The 25,000-nt window shown below is 35.6% G+C and overlaps 1 protein-coding gene and 1 pseudogene across 2 annotated transcripts in view; one reads left to right on the forward strand and one right to left on the reverse strand.

Annotated features, from left to right (window-relative positions):
- Positions 1 to 1,031: 1,031 nt before the first annotated feature.
- Positions 1,032 to 21,788, reverse strand: LOC121966998 (coagulation factor XIII A chain-like; annotated as a pseudogene). The gene is made up of 20 exons (XR_015775336.1): positions 16,246 to 21,788; positions 15,391 to 15,479; positions 13,143 to 14,393; positions 12,591 to 12,670; positions 12,321 to 12,414; positions 11,375 to 11,550; positions 10,011 to 10,259; positions 9,679 to 9,797; positions 9,490 to 9,597; positions 9,107 to 9,281; positions 7,961 to 8,099; positions 7,162 to 7,265; positions 6,995 to 7,083; positions 6,205 to 6,358; positions 5,501 to 5,610; positions 4,299 to 4,464; positions 4,050 to 4,204; positions 3,361 to 3,497; positions 3,169 to 3,274; positions 1,032 to 2,185 (listed from the first exon to the last, which is right to left on the reverse strand). The product of XR_015775336.1 is annotated as a coagulation factor XIII A chain-like (transcript).
- Positions 21,789 to 21,799: 11 nt separating this feature from the next.
- Positions 21,800 to 25,000, forward strand: part of nrn1a (neuritin 1a) — a 16,340-nt gene continuing 13,139 nt past the window's right edge. The window contains exon 1 of the mRNA XM_088071854.1: positions 21,800 to 22,056. Within this exon, the coding sequence (XP_087927980.1) occupies positions 22,002 to 22,056 (55 nt within the window). The 5' untranslated portion in view covers positions 21,800 to 22,001. The remainder of the gene's footprint in view (positions 22,057 to 25,000) is intronic.

Here is a 25,000-nt window from a genome sequence, read left to right on the forward strand (position 1 = left end):
GTTTTTATTTTTTGAGTGTGATATTTTATTCTATAATATTTAAACAATATATTTTTATTCATTTGCATGTGATGCATTGTTTTTATTTTTTGAGTGTGATATATTATTCTATAAAATTTAAACAGTACATTTATATTTATTTTTTTTCTGTGTGATGCATTGTTCTCTGTGTAATTTTTCAATCTAACTTCTTGTCCTTGTTTTTTTGTCCCACCTGTGTTCAGGTGTTCAGGTGAGTCCGTGTTGAATAAAGGCTGCTGGCTCCCTCTACTGGTGACTCCGTTCACCTGCAGCTGGTCACGTAACAAACATACAAACTGCTCAGAGGTCAGCGTTGGTGCGAAGGTCACTTCTGTCTGCACCACGATTAAAACACGGCAGGTACAAAAGTACTGAAGTACATTTACTCTGTACTTCAGTGCAATTTAGAGGTACCTGAGTATTTTTCATTTCATGATAATTTATTACCTATTATTATTTTGTGAATTCAGATAAATAATACAAAAAAATAACCAACAAATAAAAGATGGTGACTTATATTAGTTTAAAATTAAAACTTTTATAAAGTACTCAGCAGGATATTAAGTTATTAAAACGAGCTCCACCAACTGCAACATTAAAGTGATGAACAAATTAATGCATCAACAATCCAAAAATATGACATAAATATTTCTGAAATGAGGCTTCCTGCATTTAACTTTACTGTATTTCAATACTGATACTTATGTTAAGTTTTGAATGCATGAAGTACTAAGAGTTGCATTTACTCAAGTGCTGTACTTAAGTCCCATTTTGAGGTATTTGTACTTTGTATTGCATTATTATTATTATTGTTGTTGTTGTTGTTGTTGTTGTTGTTGTTATTATTATATTAAAAATAATAATGCTAATAATAATAATTCTAATAATGTAATAATAATAAAGTTTAAAGCTGCATTAGAATAATTTGTTTCAAACACTGACACTTAACTGCATTTTTTTGTCATCAGTGATTTTGATGGATTTTAAAATAAATATAAGTGACAACTTCAGTGTTTTTGAAAATGCTTTTATTGTTAGTGGAAAGTTTTGGCATTATTAAAAGGAAATAAAGAAAAATAAAGAGAATATAATCATTTTTTTTAATCCAAAAATAAAAAAACAACAAAAACAAACAGGTTTTGTGTCCAGACTGAGAGGAGGATGTGACGCGCTGAGGCTGCCTGAATGTCACAGACGTTTATCGATTGAAAGGCGTCATGATTGATTAATATTTCATATCGACTCGTTCTGTCAGAGCGGAGAAATGACGGAGGAGAGCTGCTGCCAAACTCGCTCACTCTGATGCAGCTCAGACCAAATCACAGTTTCCTGCTCAGACTTTAATTTTTATTTTATCAAGAGAGGGTCAAGTTTTTAAATTTTTAATATTTAAAAAAAAATTGATGATTAAACTGAACATCTAAAGGTGAAACGAAGCGATGAAATACTTAATTTTTCTAAATGAATTAATTTTAAGGGAAAAATGCCTGAAATTTGGCATTTAAATGCAAAAGTCCAGTTTTATTTATTGGCATTCATTTTGAAAAATGTGCAATTTAATTATTTTTTAATTAAGAGCAGCTGAGTCTTTATAAACTGTATCATTTTAAACAAATTAAAGATGTTGCTGAACTGGAAAAAAAAATCCTCTGCTGATTTTTTAACCTTTTATCTGTCGGCCAAAAGTATGTGGACGCCCTCTTTAGCAACAAAACATGGCAGGATCAGTTAGGTGTCCATATACTTTTGCCTCTTGCCTTCTCTTTCACACACCGATTACAGAACATCTAAAATATGCATATATTAATAAAAAAAACCCCTGCAATTTGTCAAAATTGCCCAAATGATTTTAATTCCCGTTTCAACCACTATAAGGTTCCTGTGACCTTTAACCTTCGAGCCTCCGAACTAAACTCACTCTAAAATGTCACTAAACGTCCCTCAATCTGTAAAAACATCAAAACTCTGACTGTTCTGTGATTTGTGTCAATGAAATTAAAGAAGAAATCAAATCATGGTTAAAGACGCATTTTGTTGGCTCCGCCCACTCAGTCTGAAGCTGTGATTGGTCGAGGCGTGGTGGAAATGAAGAGGGGGCGGGGTCACACAGCTCTGTGAACCAATCACCTCAATGCGTGATGATGAAACAGACAGATCCCTTCACCTGGAAAACACAAGACGGCATCAACACACGTGCTAATAAAAGTTTAGTTAATTAAATCAAAGGGTTAAATCTCTGTACGGTGGCCTTTTTAAGACAAAAACAGAATTTGGTCAGATGTAGCTAAATGCTAACAAAATGCTGAATTGGCGATAATCAAACTCGAAAATGATGTTATATGTTATAGGCATCATATAACATCATAACCTGCTTAAAAATAAGCTTAATAACGACCCGAAAGGGTTAACAAACATAAGAAGTCTTATAAAAATTGCAAAACCACAACACATAAATATCATAACGTGCAAAGTTTAGCATTGACAGCAGATAGTTTGTTCAGCTAAACACTAGCGTGCTAAAATTTTCTAATATTAATACACTAACCGTAGCATTTCATTAAAGGCTAGTTTTAGCATCGATAACGTTATTTTATAACACGAATCAACATGGCGGCAAAACTCAATGTTAAGTCAAGAAACTTTTTATATGAATTCACTTAATAAAAATCACATGTAAAGTGTAATATGGTGCTAATGTAGAGTGAGCCAGATCAAATATAAAAATATAATCTATAAAATAATATTTAAACAGATAACATATATCAAGTATATAAAAATAAAATAATATATATAAAAGTATGATAAACTGGCGTCTCATTTAAATGCTTCTTTGTAGCTTCATGTTGTTTCCACTTTACCACCTAAAACTCACAAACAAGTCAGAAGAAAGACTTCCCAACCGGAAACTACGACCTTCAGACATCACATGAACGCAGCATCATATTTGTATTTATATTATTTTATTTTATTTTATTTTATTTTATTTATTTATTTATTTTTTATTCTTATTTTTATTTTGTGCTTATTTTTTTTGCTGCTGGGAAATGTGTTTTTTAATTGCAGGACTGTGCGGATGGTTCGGTCACAGTGAGTGACGCGGCGTTTAAACCGAGCTGTGATTGGACCGCAGGACGGTGTGGAGGTTACCTGGCGCAGGTTGCTGCAGTCCATCACCGCCACCAGGCAGCGGTTTCCCTCCAGTCGAGGGGTGAAGGACTCCTTCCAGGAGATGGAGGCTTGAGGCTCAATGCGGCTGAAAAAGCGACGCACGGACGGGTTTAACGAGACACACCTGAGGGAGACGCGGGCTCAAACGTGTCGTGGCAGGTGCGTGTTTACCTGTACTCATGTGACCTGTCGCTCATGACTCCGGGTCCCTCCATGGACAGGCTGACGTCCAGCAGCGGGAAGGTGAAGTTGTTGGTGAAGGAGACGGTCACAAACGTCTCCTTCCCCACCTGAGGCTGGCCGCTCACCTGCAGAGGGACAGGAAGAAGAAGGAGACGATTTTTATAATATTTTATTAGATATTTTATAATATCATATTTTTTAATCATTTTTCTTGTGCTGCTTTCAGACGCCTTTTAAATTTTTTTTACACCTTTGAACAATAAACTTTTTGTTTGATTTCTTTTGAAAAAAAAAGGCAGTGAGCAACTTAGTCTTAGTCTTGCCCCAAAAAACCCAAATTGTTTTTTTCACTCTATTTCACACATGAACAAAAGAATTTTTTCGGACTCAGAAAATGGACCACCAGAAAAAAAAATTCTGACTTGCCCCTCAGGGCTTCCTTATTTTTCTCATATATTTTCCTGAGCCTAATAATTTGTGTCTTTTTTTTTTGTACAAATCTTTACTTATTTTTCATTAAATGAGGGAGCTTCATTTAAAGCGCGTCATGAGGTCAACCTTTCACCTTTTGGTTGACTGTACATGCCTATATTAAGATATTTATATTAAAATAAATCTGCATTTGTTTAAAGTCTCATAGAGATCGTTGTATTTGATGTGTGCATTGTGTGTTTTACCGTCAGCGTGAGCGATGGCGCCTGCAGCTCCAACACCTTGATGGCGCTCACTGATTGGTCGTCGGCCGTGCCGGTCACAACAAAGCGCAGACACTGCTGGGAGGCCAGCAGGGGGACGTACTCCTGAGCCGTGATCTTCAGCATCTCGCTCTTCACTGCAACACACACACACACACACATCCTGAATTTAAAAACCACACACACACACACACACACACACACAGGACTTCTCTCTGTGACGTGGCTCACCCTGATTGGCCGGCACGGTGATGGTGAAGTTGAGGTCCTTCAGGTTGTTGGCTCTGACTCCGGTGTAGAAGATGACGGTGGCCGCCAGGTGAGCCTGGATGGTTTTTGGGTATTCACCTTGATTGTGGAAATCCACCTGCAGGTTCACGTCCTGGCCCAGCTGGACCTGCAGAGACGAGTACACGGTACAAGTACCTTCAATTTGTACTTTAGCACTAGAATAAATGTACCATGTCACTGTTTAACCCTTTGAAGTCAAAACTGATACCAGTTATCTTGTGATCTGAGCAAACGGGTTTGATTTTTTTCAAAAATATCAGCGACTATCTTAAAATGTCCTGCAATCATTTACTGACAGGTGTGTTACGGACAGGTGTGTTACTGACAGGTGTGTTAAGGACAGATGTGTTACGGACAGGTGTGTTACGGACAGGTGCATTACTGACAGGTGTGTTACTGACAGGTGTGTTACAGACAGGTGTGTTACAGTCAGGTTTCGTTATGGACAGGTGCGTTACGGACAGGTGCGTTACTGACAGTTGCGTTACGGACAGGTGTGTTACAGACAGGTGCATTACTGACAGGTGCGTTACGGACAGGTGTGTTACGGACAGGTGTGTTAAGGACAGGTGATACAGACAGGTGTGTTACAGACAGGTGTGTTACTGACAGGTGATACAGACAGGTGTATTAAGGACAGGTGATACAGACAGGTGTATTAAGGACAGGTGTGTTACTGACAGGTGTATTAAGGACAGGTGTGTTACTGACAGGTGCGTTACGAAGAGATATGTTACAGACAGGTGTGTTAAGGACAGGTGTGTTAAGGACAGGTGTGTTATGGACAGGTGTGTTATGGACATGTGTTTTACTGACAGGTGTGTTAAAGACAGGTGTGTTATGGACAGGTGTGTTAAAGACAGGTGTGTTATGGACATGTGTTTTACTGACAGGTGTGTTATAGACAGGTGTGGTATGGACATGTGTGTTACTGACAGGTGTGTTATGGACAGGTGTGGTATGGACATGTGTGTTACTGACAGGTGTGTTATGGACAGGTGTGGTATGGACATGTGTGTTACTGACAGGTGTGTTATGGACAGGTGTGGTATGGACATGTGTGTTACTGACAGGTGTGTTATGGGCAGGTGTGTTAAGGACAGGTGTGTTAAGGACAGGTGTGTTATGGACAGGTGTGTTACCTGTGGGACATTAATGACGATAGCCAGCTGAGTCTCTGGCAGCTCAGAGTGATCCCTCTCACAGCCGTATTCTTCCGCCCGAGACATAGTCCTTTCGTCCTCGGGACTACCTGCACACAGAAATCAACTCAATGCAGACTCCAGTATCTACGTACGGTCACCCAGTGTACATATACAAATAAATAACTTTTTTAAACTTTATTTTCTTGGATTATATCTATTAATCAAAATAAATGTTAAATGTTTAATTTAAATCTAAATGTCAAATCTCAACATTAATTTAAAAATACTAATAGAATAATAAAAATAACATAAAATAAATGAAATGCTTTTAAATCTTTATAGTTAATAAATGTTAAATGTATCTCTAGATGTTAAATTTGAACATTAAATCTAAATATTAATATATATCTAAACATTAAAGCTGAATTAAAATATTAAATCTTAATGTAAAAGGAAAAGGAAATAAGGTGTGAATAAAATAGAAAAGTAAATAAAAATAAAATAAAATAAATAAAACATGAATTACATATGTAAAATATATAAAAATAAATACAACATGAATAAGATGGGTAACATGAAAAAAACATGAATTATAAAGGTTAAAAGAAGAAAGAAAAGGAAATAAATACATGAACACGAATAATCTAGGATCGAGTGAGTGTGTGTGTGTGTGTGTGTGTGTGTGTGTGTGTGTGTGTTACCTTCAGCGTACTTGTAGGTGTGTGTGATGTCACTGGGTGAGTTGCTGCCCACAGACTTCGTGTAAATCGCCTGTCCGATGTGAGTCTTTAACACCCTGAAGGGATTCTCGATCCCGTATCTATCCCGTTTATAGAAGACCACGTCGCTGTTCACCTGGAGGGGCGGGAAACGCCGCCATTATGACAGTTCAACGACAAGAAATAACACTTAGATTTAAAACTGTATCACTTTAAACAGATAACAATATGAAGAGAAAGTGTTTTAATTTATTAAACTGTGTTATTTTTGTAATATCGGTGTTGTGTTTTCCTGTCGATATGTGTGTCCCCCATCTAAACCAACCCAAATCCCTATTATTATTATTTTTATTATTATTTTTATATTGTGGTTTGATACGAGCACTTTCACTTCATGGTTTCATTGTGAAGCAAAGTGTGTTTTAGTGTGTTTTAATTTTTTTAGCACTTATTTTTTATTTGAGGACTTACATAACTCTATTTTTTGATAAATCTTTTTTGTATTTTATATATATATATTTATTTTCTTATATTTTTGTTATTCTCTCTAATAATTCCCCCACTTCTTTTCAATGAAAATTTATTTTATTTTATTTTATTTTATGTTATTTTATTTTATTTTATTTTATTTTATTCATACGATTTTTCTCGGGAAAACCTGGATTCTTTTTTACTCACCTAGTCCTTGTGCACCTGTGTCCATAACAAACCTGACCACTGAGGCGGCAAAACACTGATCCAACATCGGTATGAAATAACGGTGAAAACTAACCTCAGCGAAGACGAATCCGGCGTCATACGGGTGACACAGCAGCCCATCCTTGATGGCGATGACCGGAGCCGGACCGCAGCGATAATGTCCTGTAGAGCAAACACATGGTTTATTGTCCACCTGTCTGCTGATGTGTCCATCTGTCTCTGTCTGTCTGTGTGTCCTACCATCGCTGGTCTCCTGCGGTGTGGCGTCCACCACCTGCCATCCTCCGAGTCCGGGCGGCAGGTCTTGGCGTGTGATGAACACCTCGTTCCAGCAGTGGTAGTTCCTGCAGAGGAGACCTGCTTTTAGGACGTGAGTTCAGTCTGCTGACCGTACATTACACACGTTTTAATACTGTGGTTTTACTCCTGATTACTGCGTCCTCTGAGGTGGTGCAGAGACATTTACTCAAGTGTACTTAAGTATAAATTCCAGGTACTTTAACTGGGTATTTAGTACTTCAGTACCTTTTGTTTTAGTACTTGAGTCACTTTTTTATATTTGTGAGGTGCCGCTGTAACGACGACATGTTTTTACATACTTATGTCTTTTTTTGGTCATTTTTTTGTCTCTTTGTAGAAACTTTGTGTGTCTGTGTGTTAGTTTTGTGTGTTTTGTGTGTGTACTCATTTTGTGTCTCTTTGTGTCTTTTTGTGGTAATTTTGCTTCTCTTTGTAGTTGTTTTCTGTCTTTTTGTGGTCACTTTGTGTGTCTTTGTGTGTCTTTTTGTAGTAACTTTGTGTCTCTTTGTGGTGAATTTATGTTTCTTTGTGTCTCTCTGTGGTAATTTTGTGTCTCTTTGTGGTAATTTTGTGTCTCTGTTTTTTAGGTCACTTTGTGGTAGTTTTGTGTCTCTGTGTGTTTCCGTCTCATTTTCTGTCTCTTTGTAGTAGTTTTTGTCCTCTTTGATATCTTTCTCATTTGTCTTTTTGTAGTCACTTTGTGTCTCCCCCTTGTTGACATTGTGTCAATATGTCTAACCAGATGGAGTCTCTGGTGTGGCGCTCGTCCGGCGAGCCATCGGGTTTGCAGATGAGGTCGGTCTTCAGGTTGCCCGTGTTGTCATGAGCTGAAGAGAAGTTGGTGATGACCCTCGCCGGGATGCCAAGGCAGCGCAGGACTGCAGAGATATTAAATATTTAAATTATTAACGTCAAATATTTCAAAATATCAACTAATAAAGCTTTTTTTACATCTAATTTAAATTTTACATCTAATTTAAAAAATGATATGAGAAATTACTGTGGTGGGAAATAATTATATTGACATAAATACTGTACTTGAGAGCAATTTTGTATGGAAACCCTGAGCAGCAGTTAAATTTTGGAAAACATTGTTCAAAGTTTATCTCCTAAGTAGGAGACATTTCGTTCTTAGACGTAGCAGTTAATGTTTTGCACATAGGACATATCTCATACATAGGGGATAATATCTTTTACAAAGGAGATTTTGTACCTAGGAGATAACATCTATGTAGGAGACGATATCTTGTACATAGAAGATAATATCGTGTGCATAGGAGCTAATGTCCTGTACGTAGGCGATATTTCATACATAGGAGATAATATCTCATATGTAGGAGACAATATCCTGTACACTGGAGATAATGACACGTACAAAGGACATATCTCACATATAGGAGATAACATCTTGTATGTAGAAGATAATGTCTTGTATGTAGGAGATAAATCATAAGTAAGAGATAAAATCTTGTACATAGGACATGAATCTCCTATGTAGGTGATAATATGTTGTACATAGGAGATAATATCGTATATCTCATACATAAGAGAGAATATGTTGTAAACAGGACACAATGTCTTGTATGTATATGTTGGGCAAAAAACTACTCCACTGTATATATTTTAAACAGAAAAAACATATTGTCATATATACACAGAAGTCTTTTTGTGGTAGTTTTGTGTCTCTTTGTATTAGTTTTAGAGTCTTTTGTAATTTTTTTGTCTCTTTGTGTTATTTTGTGTCTCTTTGTGTGTTTTTAGCATCTCTTCCTGGTTGCAAAAACATGCTCTCTCCACGCTCTGCAGGCCTCTTCATGAGTCCACTTATATTCGACACTACCTGAACATCTCTAAAGAGTATCCCGAGGACAGTACGCGTTCTTACAGGTGTTCAGGACTCCGGCGAACACCCAGCACTGGGCGTAGCAGACGGGGACTCCGGTGTTGGCGTACTGCAGCAGGATCTTGACGCTGCCTGTCCAAGATGTCGGGGACCTGCCCATGGAGTAGTCGTCACTCCAGTTTCCAACACACACCCCTCTGTCGTCCTGAGAGTTCATCTAAAGGAGGACGTGAGAGAGCTCATCGGTTTACTTTGTCCAGCATTATCTGGTAACAGAAGACACGTTTGCATGCTTTGGGTGAAATATTTTTCACGGGATCTGACAGCTGTTGAGATATTTCACTCTGGTCCGAGCCGGCTGAGATAAAAATGCGAAATGAACCTTTTTTAAATGGGACAGTGCAGGTGACAGTCTGTGTTCTCACCATGGAGGATCCTATCCTGACCACTTTGATGCAGTTTCCTCGGTCGTAGATCGGCATCCGAGAACAGTCCAGGATGTAAATGCAGGCGTCCAAAATGCCGCGCTCAAACTGCACGGAGATAATAACACGTCAAGTTCATTCTTTATGATTTGTGATAATGTACGTGTGTGTGTGTGTGTGTGTGTTTACCTGTCCGTACACCCAGTCGCGGTGTGAAACAGCTCCGACTGAACCCTGGTAGATCATCCCGTAGTCGTTGAGGACGTACTCAAAGCGCTCTGCCTCATTGGGGAGAAACACAGGGTCCTCTGCAAACAGAGACACAGATTCATGAATAATCAATATTTATGATTAGGACTGATGTTGGTTAAAAAATGAAGTCCATGAAAGTAGAAAATCATATTAATGTAATATTTTTTAAAGCTTGACTTTAAAAAAGCACATGTTGTGTGCAGAGAAATATGAGTAATATTAAAGCGGTAACTGTCTCCGCCTGTAGGGGGCAGTGGAGGCGTTCGTACCCGGACACCAGGCGTTGAACAGCAGGTACATGTCGGTGGTCGTGTCCCTCTTGGTGCGCTGCATGCCATTTCCCGCCATGATGGCCACGTACGTACGGTACTTTCCCACGATGGCGGTGGGCGTCGGCGTGATGCCCAGGATCACAGACTCATTCTGATACTCCACAATCCGACCCGACCACGGGCCGCCGTGGCGAGAGCCAAAGGTCACCGCCACCAGGGAGCCCTTACTGGCAGAAGGACTGGCACCTGGAGGAGGAGGAGCAGGAGGAGGAGGAGGAGCAGGAGGAGGAGGAGGAGCAGCAGGAGGAGGAGGAGGAGCAGCAGGAAGAGGAGGAGGAGCAGCAGCAGGAGGAGGAGGAGCAGGAGGAGGAGGAGGAGGAGCAGAAGGAGGAGGATCAATCATGAAGAGGAGAGAAGAAGAAACAACACGTACAAGTTAGAAGATTTTCAACATAAAAACTAAAAAATAAAATAATCTCTTTGTTTATTTGAGGCGAGGCTGAAGATTTAAACATCTGTCAGACAGCTGTTTGTGTGTGTGTGTGTGTGTGTGTGTGTGTGTGTGTGTGTGTGTGTGTGTGTGTGTGTCTTTTCCAGTGGGAGTGTGTGACTAATTAGCAGCCAAATGAATGTGCGGCGGCCTAATGAAGTCACAGTCGTCTAATTGTTCAGTGGGCGGCTGTTAACGAGCTGATTGGTTAACGAGGGAGAAGCGTTTTCAGTCTCAGGTGGGCCGAGGTGTGACCACTGAGCGCGCTCAGTAACACAAACCACGCCCCCCGAGCGTGTCAGTTAGACAGACTGAAGACATTTCTCAAGTCTCTCGCAATCATTTCTTTGGGTTTTTAGTTGTAGAAAAATTAATTAGAATTAAAATTAAAACATCAAGAAATAATAATTATTAAAATTATACTTAAGTATGGTATAGTACAGTATAGTACAATACAGTACAGAACAATATAGCATAATAAGAATAAAATAAAATAAAATAAAATAAAATAAGATAATATAAGATTATATAATATCGTGTACCATTTTATGTTATAGTTTAGTATAGTACCGTATAATATGATATCATAACAATAAAAATAAAATAAAATAAATAATGTATCATTTTATATTATAGTGTCGTATAGTACAGTACAATATGGTATCATTAAAATAAAATTTAAAAAATAAAATAAAAAAATTAAATTAAATTAAATTAAATTATATTGTGTACCATATTTTGTTATAGTATAGTATAGTACAATACAATATGGTATCATTAAAATAAAATAAAATAAAATAAAACCCACGTCCAGTCCAATAGACTCAGTAAAGAGGGACGGTGATGTCAGAGTCCTGAGAATCAAACTCACCAATCAGGAACTCGACCTGGAAGTCGTCGCCGTCCGTCAGCGGGCGGCTGAAGGTGACTCGGATCAAGAACTCCTGACGCGGCGGACCACCAGGTTCTCGACGTCGTATGCGGACGTGTTGTGGTTCTGGTCGTTGAGCTGCTGACACATGTCGACCGTCTGCACCGTCAGAGACCCTGAGAGGAGGAATAAAGGGACAGTACACCGAGTTTTATTTCATCATTGATCACTAACCAAAGAATAACCTTAGACTTATTTCACTGGTCAGCAGCCAAAATCTACAATTAATCTTCTATTTTTGTCTTTATTTTAACTCTCTGCAATGCTGATTAAATAGAAAATAATTTGTGCAATAAATCAGTTGTATTAAATTGTATTTAATATTTTTATACTATTATTACATTTATATCTAACGCTCATTATCTCTGTATTTTTATATTTATTTACACTGTATTTTGACATCAATACTGCATTTACAGTGTTAATTTTAATAATTAATAATATTTATACTTTATACGCATTTATATATATATATATATATATAGAATACACTTATAGATCCATTCCTCAGTATTTTTATTTCTTTATTTTTTATTTAAACTGCAGTTCTAATATATATATATATATATATATATTTATTTATTTTTAATTTACACTGTGGTGAAAAGCTACTGTAGTATTGTATATATTTGTGAAATATTTTTTCTTTTTTGTGTTATATAATGTAATGTAAAATACATATTATTTCCAAACCTATTATTTTTATTTATACATTTATTTTTAATTATATTACTTATGTAAAATATTTTACATTATAATTTAAAATAAAAATTCCCTATGTTATGTAAGAGCATTTGAAACATGATCAGTTAATAATCTGTGATAATAAATGTTTTATGCTATCATAAGAGACAGATAAAAACTCTCTAAATTAAAGTCGTCTCACCGTCCACGGGAGCGTATCCTCTGCCGCTGGGAGGAGGAGCATCGTCAGCAAAAGTCTCAGAATCGTCATCATCCCCGAGGTTAGAGGTCGGCACCTAAAGATGATTAAAATAATAATAAAAACAAAGAGTGAAGAATCAGAAAGTAAAGAATAAACATAAGAGCACTTTAGCATAAAGCCAGCTGCAGATTCTTATTGATTAACATAAAAATGCTTCATAAGTAATCTGATATTCACTGTTTATTTCAGTGGAGGAGACGTTTTAGTTACCGGCTTGTTGAAGCGTCCTCTGGTGCTCTTTGAGTCGTTGCTTTGATTTGACATGATGGTCCAAAAAGTCACTGAAGTCACTGGAAAGAAAGAAAAAAATATATTCAAGTAATACAAACACAAACAAAGCAAACAAACATAAAAATATCAATATCATAATGCAAGAAAATGAATGTAAAATATAAATTACAGATGCACTGTATGGAATAATATTAATATTTAAGAATATTATAGCAAGACATTAAAAAAATGTCCACATTTTTGACATGAATTTATATAAACTAAAGTATATATCATATTTCAGAAACACCTGAAACAAAAATTCTGCTGGTTCTTCTGATTTCATTTCTGCTGCACGAATTATGTTTATTTTGTTATGTATTATGTTTTTTTCTAATCTTAAAACTATTAGTTTTTTTAAAAATGGATAGTTTTTTGTTAATAACAAAAAGTCAAATCAAAAACAAGAATAAAAATAGAAGAATAACTGTGAATAAATGTGTGTGTGTGTGTGTGTGTGTGTGTGTGTGTGTGTGTGTGTGTGCGTCTCACCGCTCAAATGAAGGAGTTTGTCTGTTGAGTCTCTGATGATCAAATCAGATGATGATCAGATCGACTTTAACATCAGTTTATATACACACACCACTTCTCCTTTCCTGTCTCTCTCTCTCTCGCTCTCTCACACACACACACACACACACACACACACACACACACACACACACACACACACTGTACTTTCTGACATTTACTTTCTACCTAAAATAATTAAATAATATGATGCTGTAATGACGCTCCAGTCTACTCAGCAGCATAAGAAGTAATTTAATTACTTCACTTTTGAATACTTCCTCTTTCACTGAGTGTGTGTGTGTGTGTGTGTGTGTGTGTGTGTGTGTGTGTGTGTGTGTGTGTCAGTGACCTTGACCCAAACACACACTCTGACCTGTTTTTGATGATCAACAGTGACATTAAAGTCGGTTTACTGACGCTGCATATTGTCTGGTTAATGTTTGTTAAGCACTTTTTAAACATGTTTTTGAAAAGTGATACATAAATAAAGTTTATTATTATTATTATTTACTTTACTTCATTGAATCGGTTTTATTTATATTTTTGCTTCTTTTTTTTTTTAATTAAGTGAGTCCAAAAGCGCAGTACATAAACCCAAACAAAAACAGGGTTTTGATAGGCAACACATATATGGAGGGAGATGGAGACAGACGTTTAGACACAAAACAAACAAACAAACAAACAAACAAACAAACATACAAACATGATCAGACACAGTTTAGTTTGCTTAGTTTAGTTTGTTATGGATGGTTATTGAGGATATGTGTTTAGGTAAAAAAAAACTCTAAAAATTATAAAAATAAGTTTAATTAAAGTTTAATTAAAATAATAATAATAATAATTTTATTAAATTGCACCTTTCATAATGAGGATAATTTAAATAAATAAATAAACACATTTTAAAAAGTAACATTTAAAGAAATAATAAAACAAACAAATAAATAAAATAAAAAATAAATAAAAAGTAAACATATACTGAGTATTAACTGGCCCCTTTGGTCTTTTATACATTATACACACTCAGATGTTAAAGATCCTTCAAGCTGTCAGTTACTTCATTATTAAAAAAATAAGAAATAAAAAACCTCAGCAGAAATCTGTTTCCTCCGCAGGAACTTCCTCTGACCTCGACCGCCGCGCTGTGAGGTCATCCTGACACGCTGCTGCTGATTGGTCCGGTGTTTGAAACTTCCTGTTTGCTGACTGACTTCTCTGCTCTGAACTCAGCAGCTGCAAAAATACATTAATATTATTTAATTAAGAGTTTGAGGGAGTAAAAGTGTTCTGTTGTTGCCTTCAGATGCCTCAAAAAAGCGTTTAAACCTCTGAAACCTCAGAAAAAAGGCTTTCTTTCTGACAGAAAAAATATAATTAATAAATAATTAGCTATAAACAGAAAATAGAAATAATAATAAATAGAAAATAAATTAGCTAGATGGAATATGAGATAAAATAAAAAAAAAAAATAAGCAATAATAATAATAATAATAATAATAATAATAATAATAATAATAATAATAATAATAATAATATGGTGGAAATTTCCCAAAAACCAAATTAAGAATTCTCATAATTATTAAAAAGTATTTTTACAGAAAAAAAACCCAAAAAAATTAGTTCTCTTGTGAGGTCACTTTCTTTTCCGTTTTCATTTTAAAATTTTATTTATTTTTAAAAAAATTTTCAGATAATTTTCTTGGAACTTTTTACTAATTTCTTGGTAAGTTTTGGGCCTTTAATTGTTAAGTTCAGGTTTAAAGGGTTAATTCAACGTCATTTATACATTGACTACTTATTTATACATTTTAGTCTGTTTCACAGTTTTCCTACTTCCTATATCATTTTATTAGTTTTAATATATATCTATTTATTATTTCACTTGGTGCTGTTATCATGTCATTTAACTATTATTTACAGTTTAAGTATTTGACTTATTTATCTTTTATTATTAATATTGTCATTTTATTTATTTATTTATTGGTTTATGTTTTTTCACTTATTTATTTATTTTTATCATTATTTTTTTGTGTTTTATTCAGATGCACATGCTTCTGTGTGTGTGTGTGTGTGTGTGTGTGTGTGTGTGTGTCATGTCTGTCCTGCGTTGTCGTCTCATCCGTCACCAGACGACTCGACAAACATCTGAGGTGTTTTTTTAAACTTTCTGGGCTGAGAGTCGATTATCTTTAAGGTTTCGTCCCCCAGAGGACGAGTCAACGTCTCTCACCTCCGACTGGCTTTAATCCGTCTGACTCATCAGGACTGACTGAGGGTTATTATTATGGTCTGTCAGCAGATCGACTCCCGTCTCTCACTCTGTGACGGACAAAAAAAAGAGGAGAGGACGAGAAAAAAGGGACAGGAGGAGACAGACTGGAGACAAATTAAAAGGACAAAAGAGTGAAATAAAATAGAAAATAAAACAGTTTAGATAGAAAAAGAAAAGAAAAATGAAGAAGCTGATGGCAGAGAAAATCGAAATAAAGGCAAAATTTAAATATAATAAAAAATAAAATAAAATAAGATAAAAAATGAATTCAATATTTAATAATAAAACAAAACAAAAAATATATAATAATAAAATAAGTACTATAACAATTAATTAAAAAAGAAAAAAGATGTGAAATGAAGATACAAGTATATTTACTTAAGTACAATTCTAAATTACTTTTTAAAACTACTTTCCACTTCACGATGTGTAGGAGACGTTTACTGCAGTATTTTTATAGACAGCTTTAGTTATGTTGCAGGTGATTATTAGGACAAAGTAAATTTAGATTCAAACATTTCATATAATCCAATAATATATGTTATTCTGCAAAATAAGTACTTTTACTTTAGGTACTTTATATATTTGGTGCTTTTGTACTTTAATTCAAGATTTTGAGATTTTAACTTGTAAGAGAATATTTTTACACTGTTGTATTTTGCTAAGGTTTAAGTATAAATTTATATTTTTATTATTCAAAATTAAAGGAAAAAAGATTAGATGACAAAGCTGGACAGACAGGATGGACAGAGAAATAAACGATGGAACAAAAATAAAAGTAAAGTACATAAAGAAATAAAAATGTGCTTTGACCTGTGAAATGCTGAAACGAGCTGCAGGTCGACGTGTTTCTGAGACTCGGGAGGAAGTGAGAGCAGAGTCGGTCACTCTGACACGTCGCTGCTGCCTCAGCAACATCACAACTGAAATAAATAATATTTCATTTAAAAATCTTTTTTTCTTTTTAATGTTGTAGTCGTGAAACAATCAAACAGATGCTGATTAAAATTCTGAAAATTAATTTCTGAATATTTGATATTCATGATTAGGACTGATTTTGGTTAAAAAAATTAAATCAATAAAAGTAAAAAAAAACCGCATAAATAAATACATAAATCAATAAATGTAGTTGTACAAATATATAGAAATACATTTGAGATATTTACTTATTTGTGTCCTATTATTTATCAACTTTTATTTATGTATTTCAGCATTTATTTACAATTTGATTTAATTTCATATTCATTTATTTATTTCGGGTATTTATTGATGTATTATTTATTACATTAAGTAGTTATTTATTGGTGTTATTATTATTTTTTAATGAATTGTATTTTATTTATTTATTTATTTCCATTCATTTATTAATTCAGTAAGACCGCTGCATAGAGATACTCTGCTACAAGTGAAGTCCTGAATTAAAGTACATAAGTTTTATATATATGGGATAAATTTAGTCTTTTTGATAAGACATCATCATTTATGTGCTGACTATATTTTGTGTTAACAATTTGAATTTAATAAAACCCAACTAACCTAACATTCATTAAAAAAAAGGTCAAAATTTCACTTGTGGTAAAGAGAAAAAAAGATTGTCAGATAAATGCTGTGGAGTAGAAGCAGCAGCATAAAGTAGAAATACTCACGTAAAGTACCTCACAGTACTTCATAAGCTAATGTTATGAGTTTCTGACACCAGAGGGCGCCACTGACTGAGGAAACACACCCATGATGATGATGGATGATGCTGCAGGGCGCGCACACACACACACGCGCACACACACACACACACACACACACACACACACACACACCCTCATTGAGGATTTTGCCGCTGTGACGTCATCACTTCCTCCACATCATCGGCGTTTCCCTCAGACTCAGTTATGATGTTTTCTGATGTTTTTTGGATGTTCAGATCTGAGTGTGCGTCTCTCAGCAGGATCACAGAAATCTATCTGAGTCTCAGCCCCAAAAAAGTGCTGCTTTAATGCAGCCAAAATAACCCAAAAAACTGCTCAGAACTGCTGCTGAATTAGTGATTTAAAAACCTTTAAAATACTCACAGAAGACCGAAGAAGATGCAAAGTCAAAGGTTTAAAATCCTTTTCGGTTTAACATCATCCTGAAGTGAAAACTTGGATATCGATGTGAGTGACGGTGAATCAGGCTCCACTGTTTGTTCTCATGCTATGTTTGTAATTTTCAACACGGTTATCTATTTATTCATTTACATTTAGTCTTTATTCATATGTTTATTTATTTATCCATTTATTTACATATCCATGTATTAATTTAACAGTGTGAAGATACTCTGTTACAAGTACTACATTCAAAAACTTTCAAAAAAAACCCAACAAAAACTAAAAGTGGCCATTATGCTATTTATTTGTTTAATTTCAAAAAATGACCAGAAATACTTTTGGAAAAATCGCAGACTATCAGTGCGTCCTCAGAAAGTAGTTGGTTAAGTGGTGACTCAGAGATTTGTTAACCCTTTGAAACATGAGCAAACTGGATTAATTTTTTTTAAAAAAAAGGTGGCACTGATAATAAATAAATAAAATTGCTTGAAAATATGTAAAAAAGATAAGTAAAAAAAACATTAACAAACAAGGAAATTACCGAAAAAAACAAAAAAAAGTTTAATTATCTGATGATAATTAAATAAAAATAAAATTATATATGTCAAGAAAGTGGACACTGCAGTTCCCTCTGGTGACCAGCAGGGGTCTCTGATGACTTCAGGCCTTTTTAAAGAATCATAAGTGGGGCAGCGAGGTGACAGAGTCCAGCTCTGTGTCCAACTCTGATTGGACGAGAGGACGACGGACTGTGTTTTGAAGGTCAAACTCAAAGACAGACAACAAGGTTACACACACACACACACACACACACACACACACACACACACACACACACACACACACACACACACACACACACACACACACACACACACACACAGCTGGGCATTTTGTGTCTGTCCAGAAGTTAAACGTTTTCAGATTTGAGGCTCTTGGAAACTGTCCTGGGACCCAATTACTCTGTGTGTGTGTGTGTGTGTGTCTGTGTGTGTCTGTGTGTGTTCGTGTGTGTGTGTGTGTGCTCTTCTGCTGCAGAGCTGCATCGCCTCAGGGAAACATCTGTGTTAATATGCAGGAGAGAAAGAGAGAGAGAGAGAGTTGGTTTGTTTCTGATTCAGCTGACATCAGCAGGAGGACGACAAGATCCCCTCGTGCTTCACACACACACACACACACACACACACACACAAACACACACACACACACACACACAAAATGAAAATCTTGTGCAAAGTAAGAAAGATATTATCTCCTATTAGCAGATAATATCTTTCTTAATAGGATCTAATATCTCATACATAGGAGATAATACTCCTATGTAGGAGATACACTCAGGCCTTGGCCTATGAGGTCTTATCTCCTGTGTGTGAGATATTATCTCGTGGTAGGAGATAAACGTTTAGGCTTCATTATGTTATTGTGAGACTGAGAAATGAAATGCACTTATTGCACAGCACAGACGACTCTGAAAATAGTCTCAAACGCAGCTTTAAAAAAGGGTTTTACCTTTCTGGTTCACTAACGACTTTTAGTCATTAGTTTATTGACTTACATAACTTTTAAGCTCAGATTTTAGGGATATGACAGGGTTAGCTGTTCTCATGTTTCATACGTAAAATTATGTACGGCCTACTTAAAAGTTTTTTTGTGTTAGGTTTAACAAAGTAAAGTTACACGAGTTTAGCAAAAAAAAAGAAAACAAACATGGTTGAGCATCATAAAGTTATGTGATTTACAAAAAGTTAAAGAGGAAATTTAGAAAAGTGAAGTTATGTAGATTATGTTTGGGAAAAGAAACAACTTGGCGTTTTCACGTTATGTACTAACGTACAGATAACGTACCATTAATGTACGATTATGTGGGAGCTACTTACATTAAAGTTGTAGGTCAGGAAAGGGAAATAAACACGCTTGGGGTTCCTCATTATTTTGAGTTTATCATTATGATTTTTTCATTTTTTTATCACTTTGGCAGAAAGGGGCTTCAGTTCTTCTCCCTGCAGAATATCTCTTAACTTCCTGCTGTTTAATATTTGGTTTAATTATCCAGTATAAAACAAGAAAATCAAGGACAACAATAAAAAAATTAATTATAAGATAAAAAAGCCACAGATGTGCCTGTTAATCCCTGAGAGGCCGAAACAAAGAGCCTCCTGAACAAAATATTAAGTAAATAATATTCTGTAAAGCTGCATTCATCCACCAGGGGGCTCTACGGGGACAATCAGCTGTTTGTGGTAATTTGATTAAAAACATAATATATGCAAAAATATGCAACATGCCTGTAATACAGCTGATTTACTGCACTTTATATTTAGTCTCTTTGCAGGAAGAAACGTTGTTTTTTTTGTTTTTTTTTAAAGTGATATAATGATTCATCCCAAACAGGAACATTTCTGTAGCTGTCATATTAATTATTGTGGAGAAAAAAAGCTCTTTTTTAAGGTTTTTAAAAAAAAAATTATTATATAACAGGCCAATTTAGCTTTGATAATAAAAAGTCAGATTTATGTTAATGTGTATTTTCAGACATATAACTTTTGTTAAAAAGAAAAAACAAGAGAAAAAAATAACAAAGATATTGTGCCAGATATATATATATTTTTTTAAATTTTAAATAAATGGGGGATAAGATGTTAAACTCATTAACATCAGCCTCAAACCTGTTTTTGTCTTTTTGTCACTGATTGAGTCTCGGGTCCTAAACGAGTCATAATGTGCTTGTCACCATATGAAACACCTTTTATCAACATAAAACTATTTTAGAATTTAGATATTTACAAAAAATGGGACTAATTTTAAAAAGTTTGTGTTTGTTTCAATGAGTGTGACTGAACATAATTACAAAAAATGTGCGCTTACATTGTGTTTTCACAACGATTAACCAATAACGTCAGCAGAATTCATTTTGTGTGTTTCTCTTCTGTCTTGTTGTATTTAACTAATCTCATAAAAAAAAACATATTTATGATTTTATATAAGATTTTCTGTAAAACTACTCTTATTTGTTTGTTATTGAATGTTTAGACTCAACATGGACTTGAACAACAATGACTCGGGACTTTGATTTAAGCCTTTTGATTTGAGAATATTTAATACTAAGTTATTTAATATGTGAGTGGAGAACTCTGGACTTTTCATGAGGTAAATGCATGGACAGACTACTGAACGGGCCTGCAGGGCACAGGCCCAGGGGCCCAGAGTGTCAGGGGCCCCCCGGCCTTCACTTGCAAAATGTCACAAATTAACACATATTCACCAGCAAGAGAACCGATACGACCAAAAAAGCCACAGAAAGACAAAAAGAGAGACGAAATAACTACTAAAAAGGACAAAACAACCTCAAAATGGCCCAAAAAACTCTATAATAATAATAAAATAAATACAAATTACCTCAAAGAGACACAATAACACAAAAAAGAAACACAAAGAAACTACAAAAAAGACAAAACAAACACTGAACACAAAACGACCAAAAAAGACACAAAATTACCTGGAGAAGACAAAGGGACAACAAAGAGACACAAAATGACTACAAAAAAGGACAAAAACACTGAACAACACAAGTAGACCAAAAAATATCTGTCTTTGTTGTCACACAAAAAGATGACAAAGAGACACAACATGACTTCAAAAAGGACAAAACACAAAATCAAGGCACAAAATGATCGCAAAGACGCATAAAAAGAACACAAAAAGACATAAAAGAAGTAAAAAAGGGACAAAACAATATAAACTACACAAAATGACCTGAAAGCGACACAAAAAGACAACAAAGAGACACATAATAACTACAAAAAAGGACAGAACCTAAAATAAACAAAAAAGTCACAAATTACTTCAAAGACACAAAAAAATTACTACAAAAAGGGACGCCACAGAGTCTGTCTGGTGTCGGGGCCTTCGGGGGCCCTTCCTCTCATAAGCCACTAACACGGCTTAATGTTGATAAAACAAATATTTGTTTGTAACAATTTTATAGAAAAAAAATAAAAATTAAATAAACAAAAATTATTTATTTTTAAAATTGATTTAAAGAAAATAAATAAAAAATATAAATTTAGTATGAGGAGTCATGACCTCAGTATTTGATGGCTGGAGGAATTCTTAAAAATTAAGAATAAAAATAAAATGAATGAAGGACAAGAAAAAAGGATGTGATGAAACCATAATGAGAGAGAGAGAGAGAGAGAGAGAGAGAGAAAGCCCCTCCTCTCTCCTCCTCTTCTTCTTTTTTCTCTCCAGACGCGTAAAATCGGGCAGGAGGCGCAGAGCGGAGCGCGACAGAGAGCAGAGAAGAACAACAACAGCACGCGCAAACACAGAGGAGAGAAGGAGAAGAAGGAGGAGAAAAGCAGAGGAGAGGAGGAGGAAGAGAGTGTTGGATGTAGCGGCTGTTTTTGCGGGTGTTTTGCGGGGAATGTGCGGCTCCTCCTCAACTTTCTGAATCTCTGCTCTCATGGTGAGAGGAGGACGCAGAGGATGGGAGTAACCTGGTCCTCCAAATGCCTCGCACTCTTTCTAGCTCTACACATAGGTGAGTGACCAAAAACTATTTATTATAATTATTAGAAATAAAAACAACAAATACAGAAAGATTTAGTGTCACATTTTAACATTTATTGATTTATTTTCTTGTTTCCTCCCCTTAAATCTATTCATTTTACTCGTTTAAAGGAGGAGAAATGTTTTTTAAAGCAAAAAAAATGTTATTTTTTAAGCTCATTTTGAAACGTGAACCTATTTTAATTTTTGACTAATATTTGAAAGTAGAAAAGAATAATTAAAGCGATCTCTAAAATTAAGTTTTATGAATATTTGTCAGCATCCGAGAAAAAAAGACATAAAGACACGTTTTTTTTCTTTAAATAACGCAATAAATGATTCTTGTTTTTAGGTTTGCAAGCTTAAATTCGCTTTTATTGTTATTATTATTTTTTGTTCATTCTGTTTAATGTTATTATTATGGGATGCTTCCCTGCTGGTTCGGCTCGTAATGAAGCAGTGGGGGCATGTGAGCAGCAGCGGCTCATTTTAACGGGGCTACACTTCACATTTGGAGTGTGTGTGACACGAGTGCGTGTGCATGTGTGTGTGCGTGTGTGTGTGCTAACAAGGGGAATGCCCCCTCCCCCTCCCTCCCTTCCCCCTCCCTCCCCCCTCCTCTCTGCATCTCGGTTGTCCCAAAACTGGAGACATTTGTTGATTTTTTCCACCTTTAGAAATTCATTTATTTTGCAGATTTAATATCGAAAAACACAAATAATTGTTTTGCTTTCGCGCGAGTGACATTTGCTGTTATCATGTGCAGTTTTTGGGAAGCTATGGATACAGAATAAAGGCTGTTTTAATGTCTGCAACCGTCGTTTAATCGGAATAAATAAAATACTTAAATCAGACGTGAAAAATGTCCAACCAGAGCTATTTTTTTGTTGTTTTTTTCGGGTTGTCGGTTGTGCAGGATCTTCCCGCCGCAGTGTGCGGAGCTGCAGGGAGGCAGCAGCACCGTCACACCCGCGCTGTCCGGGAATAAAAACCGGAGAATAAAAAGCATCCGTTAATTAAATCATCTCCTCTTTGATATCTTTATTTTTCTCGATCCGATGTTTCGAATAAAAAACGAAAAGAACGAAAAAGACGGTTGAAAAGCGCATTTATTCTTAATTTTCGGTGTGCATGCGCAAGAGCAAACGTGCACACGCTTCGTGCACGATGGAAAATAAAACTGCACGGTTTTATGAGCTTTTATAATAAATGAAATCAATACTACATAGGTTTTAGATCAGAAAATGCGTGCAGATTTAGTGGTTTTGACGCAACGGATCCTGCAGAAGACAGAACCCGGATCCGTCTAATATCTGGAAATACAATAAAGCTGTAAATCTGTGAGATGAAACTAGAGAAATATGGTTGTTGTTTTGTGCTGTTGCATTGCATAACGACGCTGTGGAGGAGGGTTCTGCATGTGTGTGTAGCTGTGAGTGTGTGTGTGTGTGTGTGTGTGTGTGTGTGTGTGTGAGTGTGAAGCGTTTGCTGGTGGCAGAGAGAAATGCTGAATTATTCAAGACGCAGAATCCTCCCCGGTGCTATTGTTAGAGAGAGAGGTTTGATATTCACGGTCCGGAGGCTTCAGGAGGAAGAAACGAGTCAAATCAGGTTAAAAACTCAAACAATAAATTCAGAATTACACGAAAATCAAAGAGAAATGTGCGTTTTTGCTGTTTTTGGATGATTTTCGATCTCTGCGAAACGAGACGAGAATAAAAACCAAATGAGGGCAAAAAGCTGCTGAATTATTCCACACACACACTAACTGATACATGGAGGGTAATCGAATTAAATCGATTAATTAGTCTGCATCCCTTTTAGTCTTTCACGTGTGTTTGAATCTTCTGCACAGAGTGGACTTCGTTGGTTTCTTTGGGTCTAAATCATCCTGGCTTTAGTTTTTTCGGGGTTTGGTGTAATATTTTGTTTTATTTGAGTTGTGCAATGTGATTGGCTGCTGTGAGCGGAGATTTGGCGCGCTGCTGCAGCACGTTTCGCACCCAAAGTGTCTCATTAATGCACATAAATGAATTTAATCCTGCAGAGAAAAATTATCTGCTGAAATATTTTTTAAAAATCTTCAAATCTTTGTGCATTTTAAGAAAAGTATTTATTGTGCAGAATTTTCTCAGCAGTGATAAAAAATGGATTTTTTTTATAGCTCTTGCTTTGGTTGTCAAATGGTTGCAGTTTGTGGGTTTTCTGGGAGTATTTTTACGCGCGAAAATGGCCTCGTGTGTGTCGGAGGTGGGTGTGTCTGCTGGAAGCTACAACACGCTGCTTTTGGCATCGATGCACTGCAGGCAACAGTGTGTGTGTGTGTGTGTGTGTGTGTGTGTGTGTGTGTGTGTGTGAAGAGGTGGGGTGAATGAGTGCGGGCGCGCTTGATGGGAGGCGTGAACGAAAAAAGCTGTGCGCGTCCCCATTTAATGTGCGCGTGATGGGACTGTACTGATTTCACTGAAAAAATCAAACAAATTGATTGAAAAAATATGTTTAAATAAACTGATGGATTGAGCGTTTGTATTTTTTTTTAAAAAAAGTGAGATTAAAATAAAAACGTTTTTCTTTGTGGATCAAATATGAAAAGATTAAGGTAACAAAAAAACGGACCGAAGTCTGCAGCTGTGAGAAAGTGATGCAATAAAATGTAAAACAAATAAAAAACAAAAAAAAGGCTACATAAAAAGATGACGAGTAATTTATTTTTAAGGTGAATGTGAAAACGCTGCTCTTGCGCCTGAAAATAAAAAGGGACGAAAATAATGATAAAATGTTTAATTGCACGTCAGTTTTCAATTAAATATGTATTAATTTAAAACTGCCTGAAGGCAACATAATTCAAGTGTCAGATTTTTTAAAAATAAAAACGGATTAAAATGAACGAACCACTGAGATTATTTAATGTGGGGTTCATTCATGGATATTTTGGT

Source organism: Plectropomus leopardus, chromosome 21, assembly GCF_026936395.1.
Source record: "Plectropomus leopardus strain MGB_pleo_1.0 chromosome 21, ASM2693639v1, whole genome shotgun sequence".
Lineage (NCBI taxonomy): Eukaryota > Metazoa > Chordata > Actinopteri > Perciformes > Serranidae > Plectropomus > Plectropomus leopardus.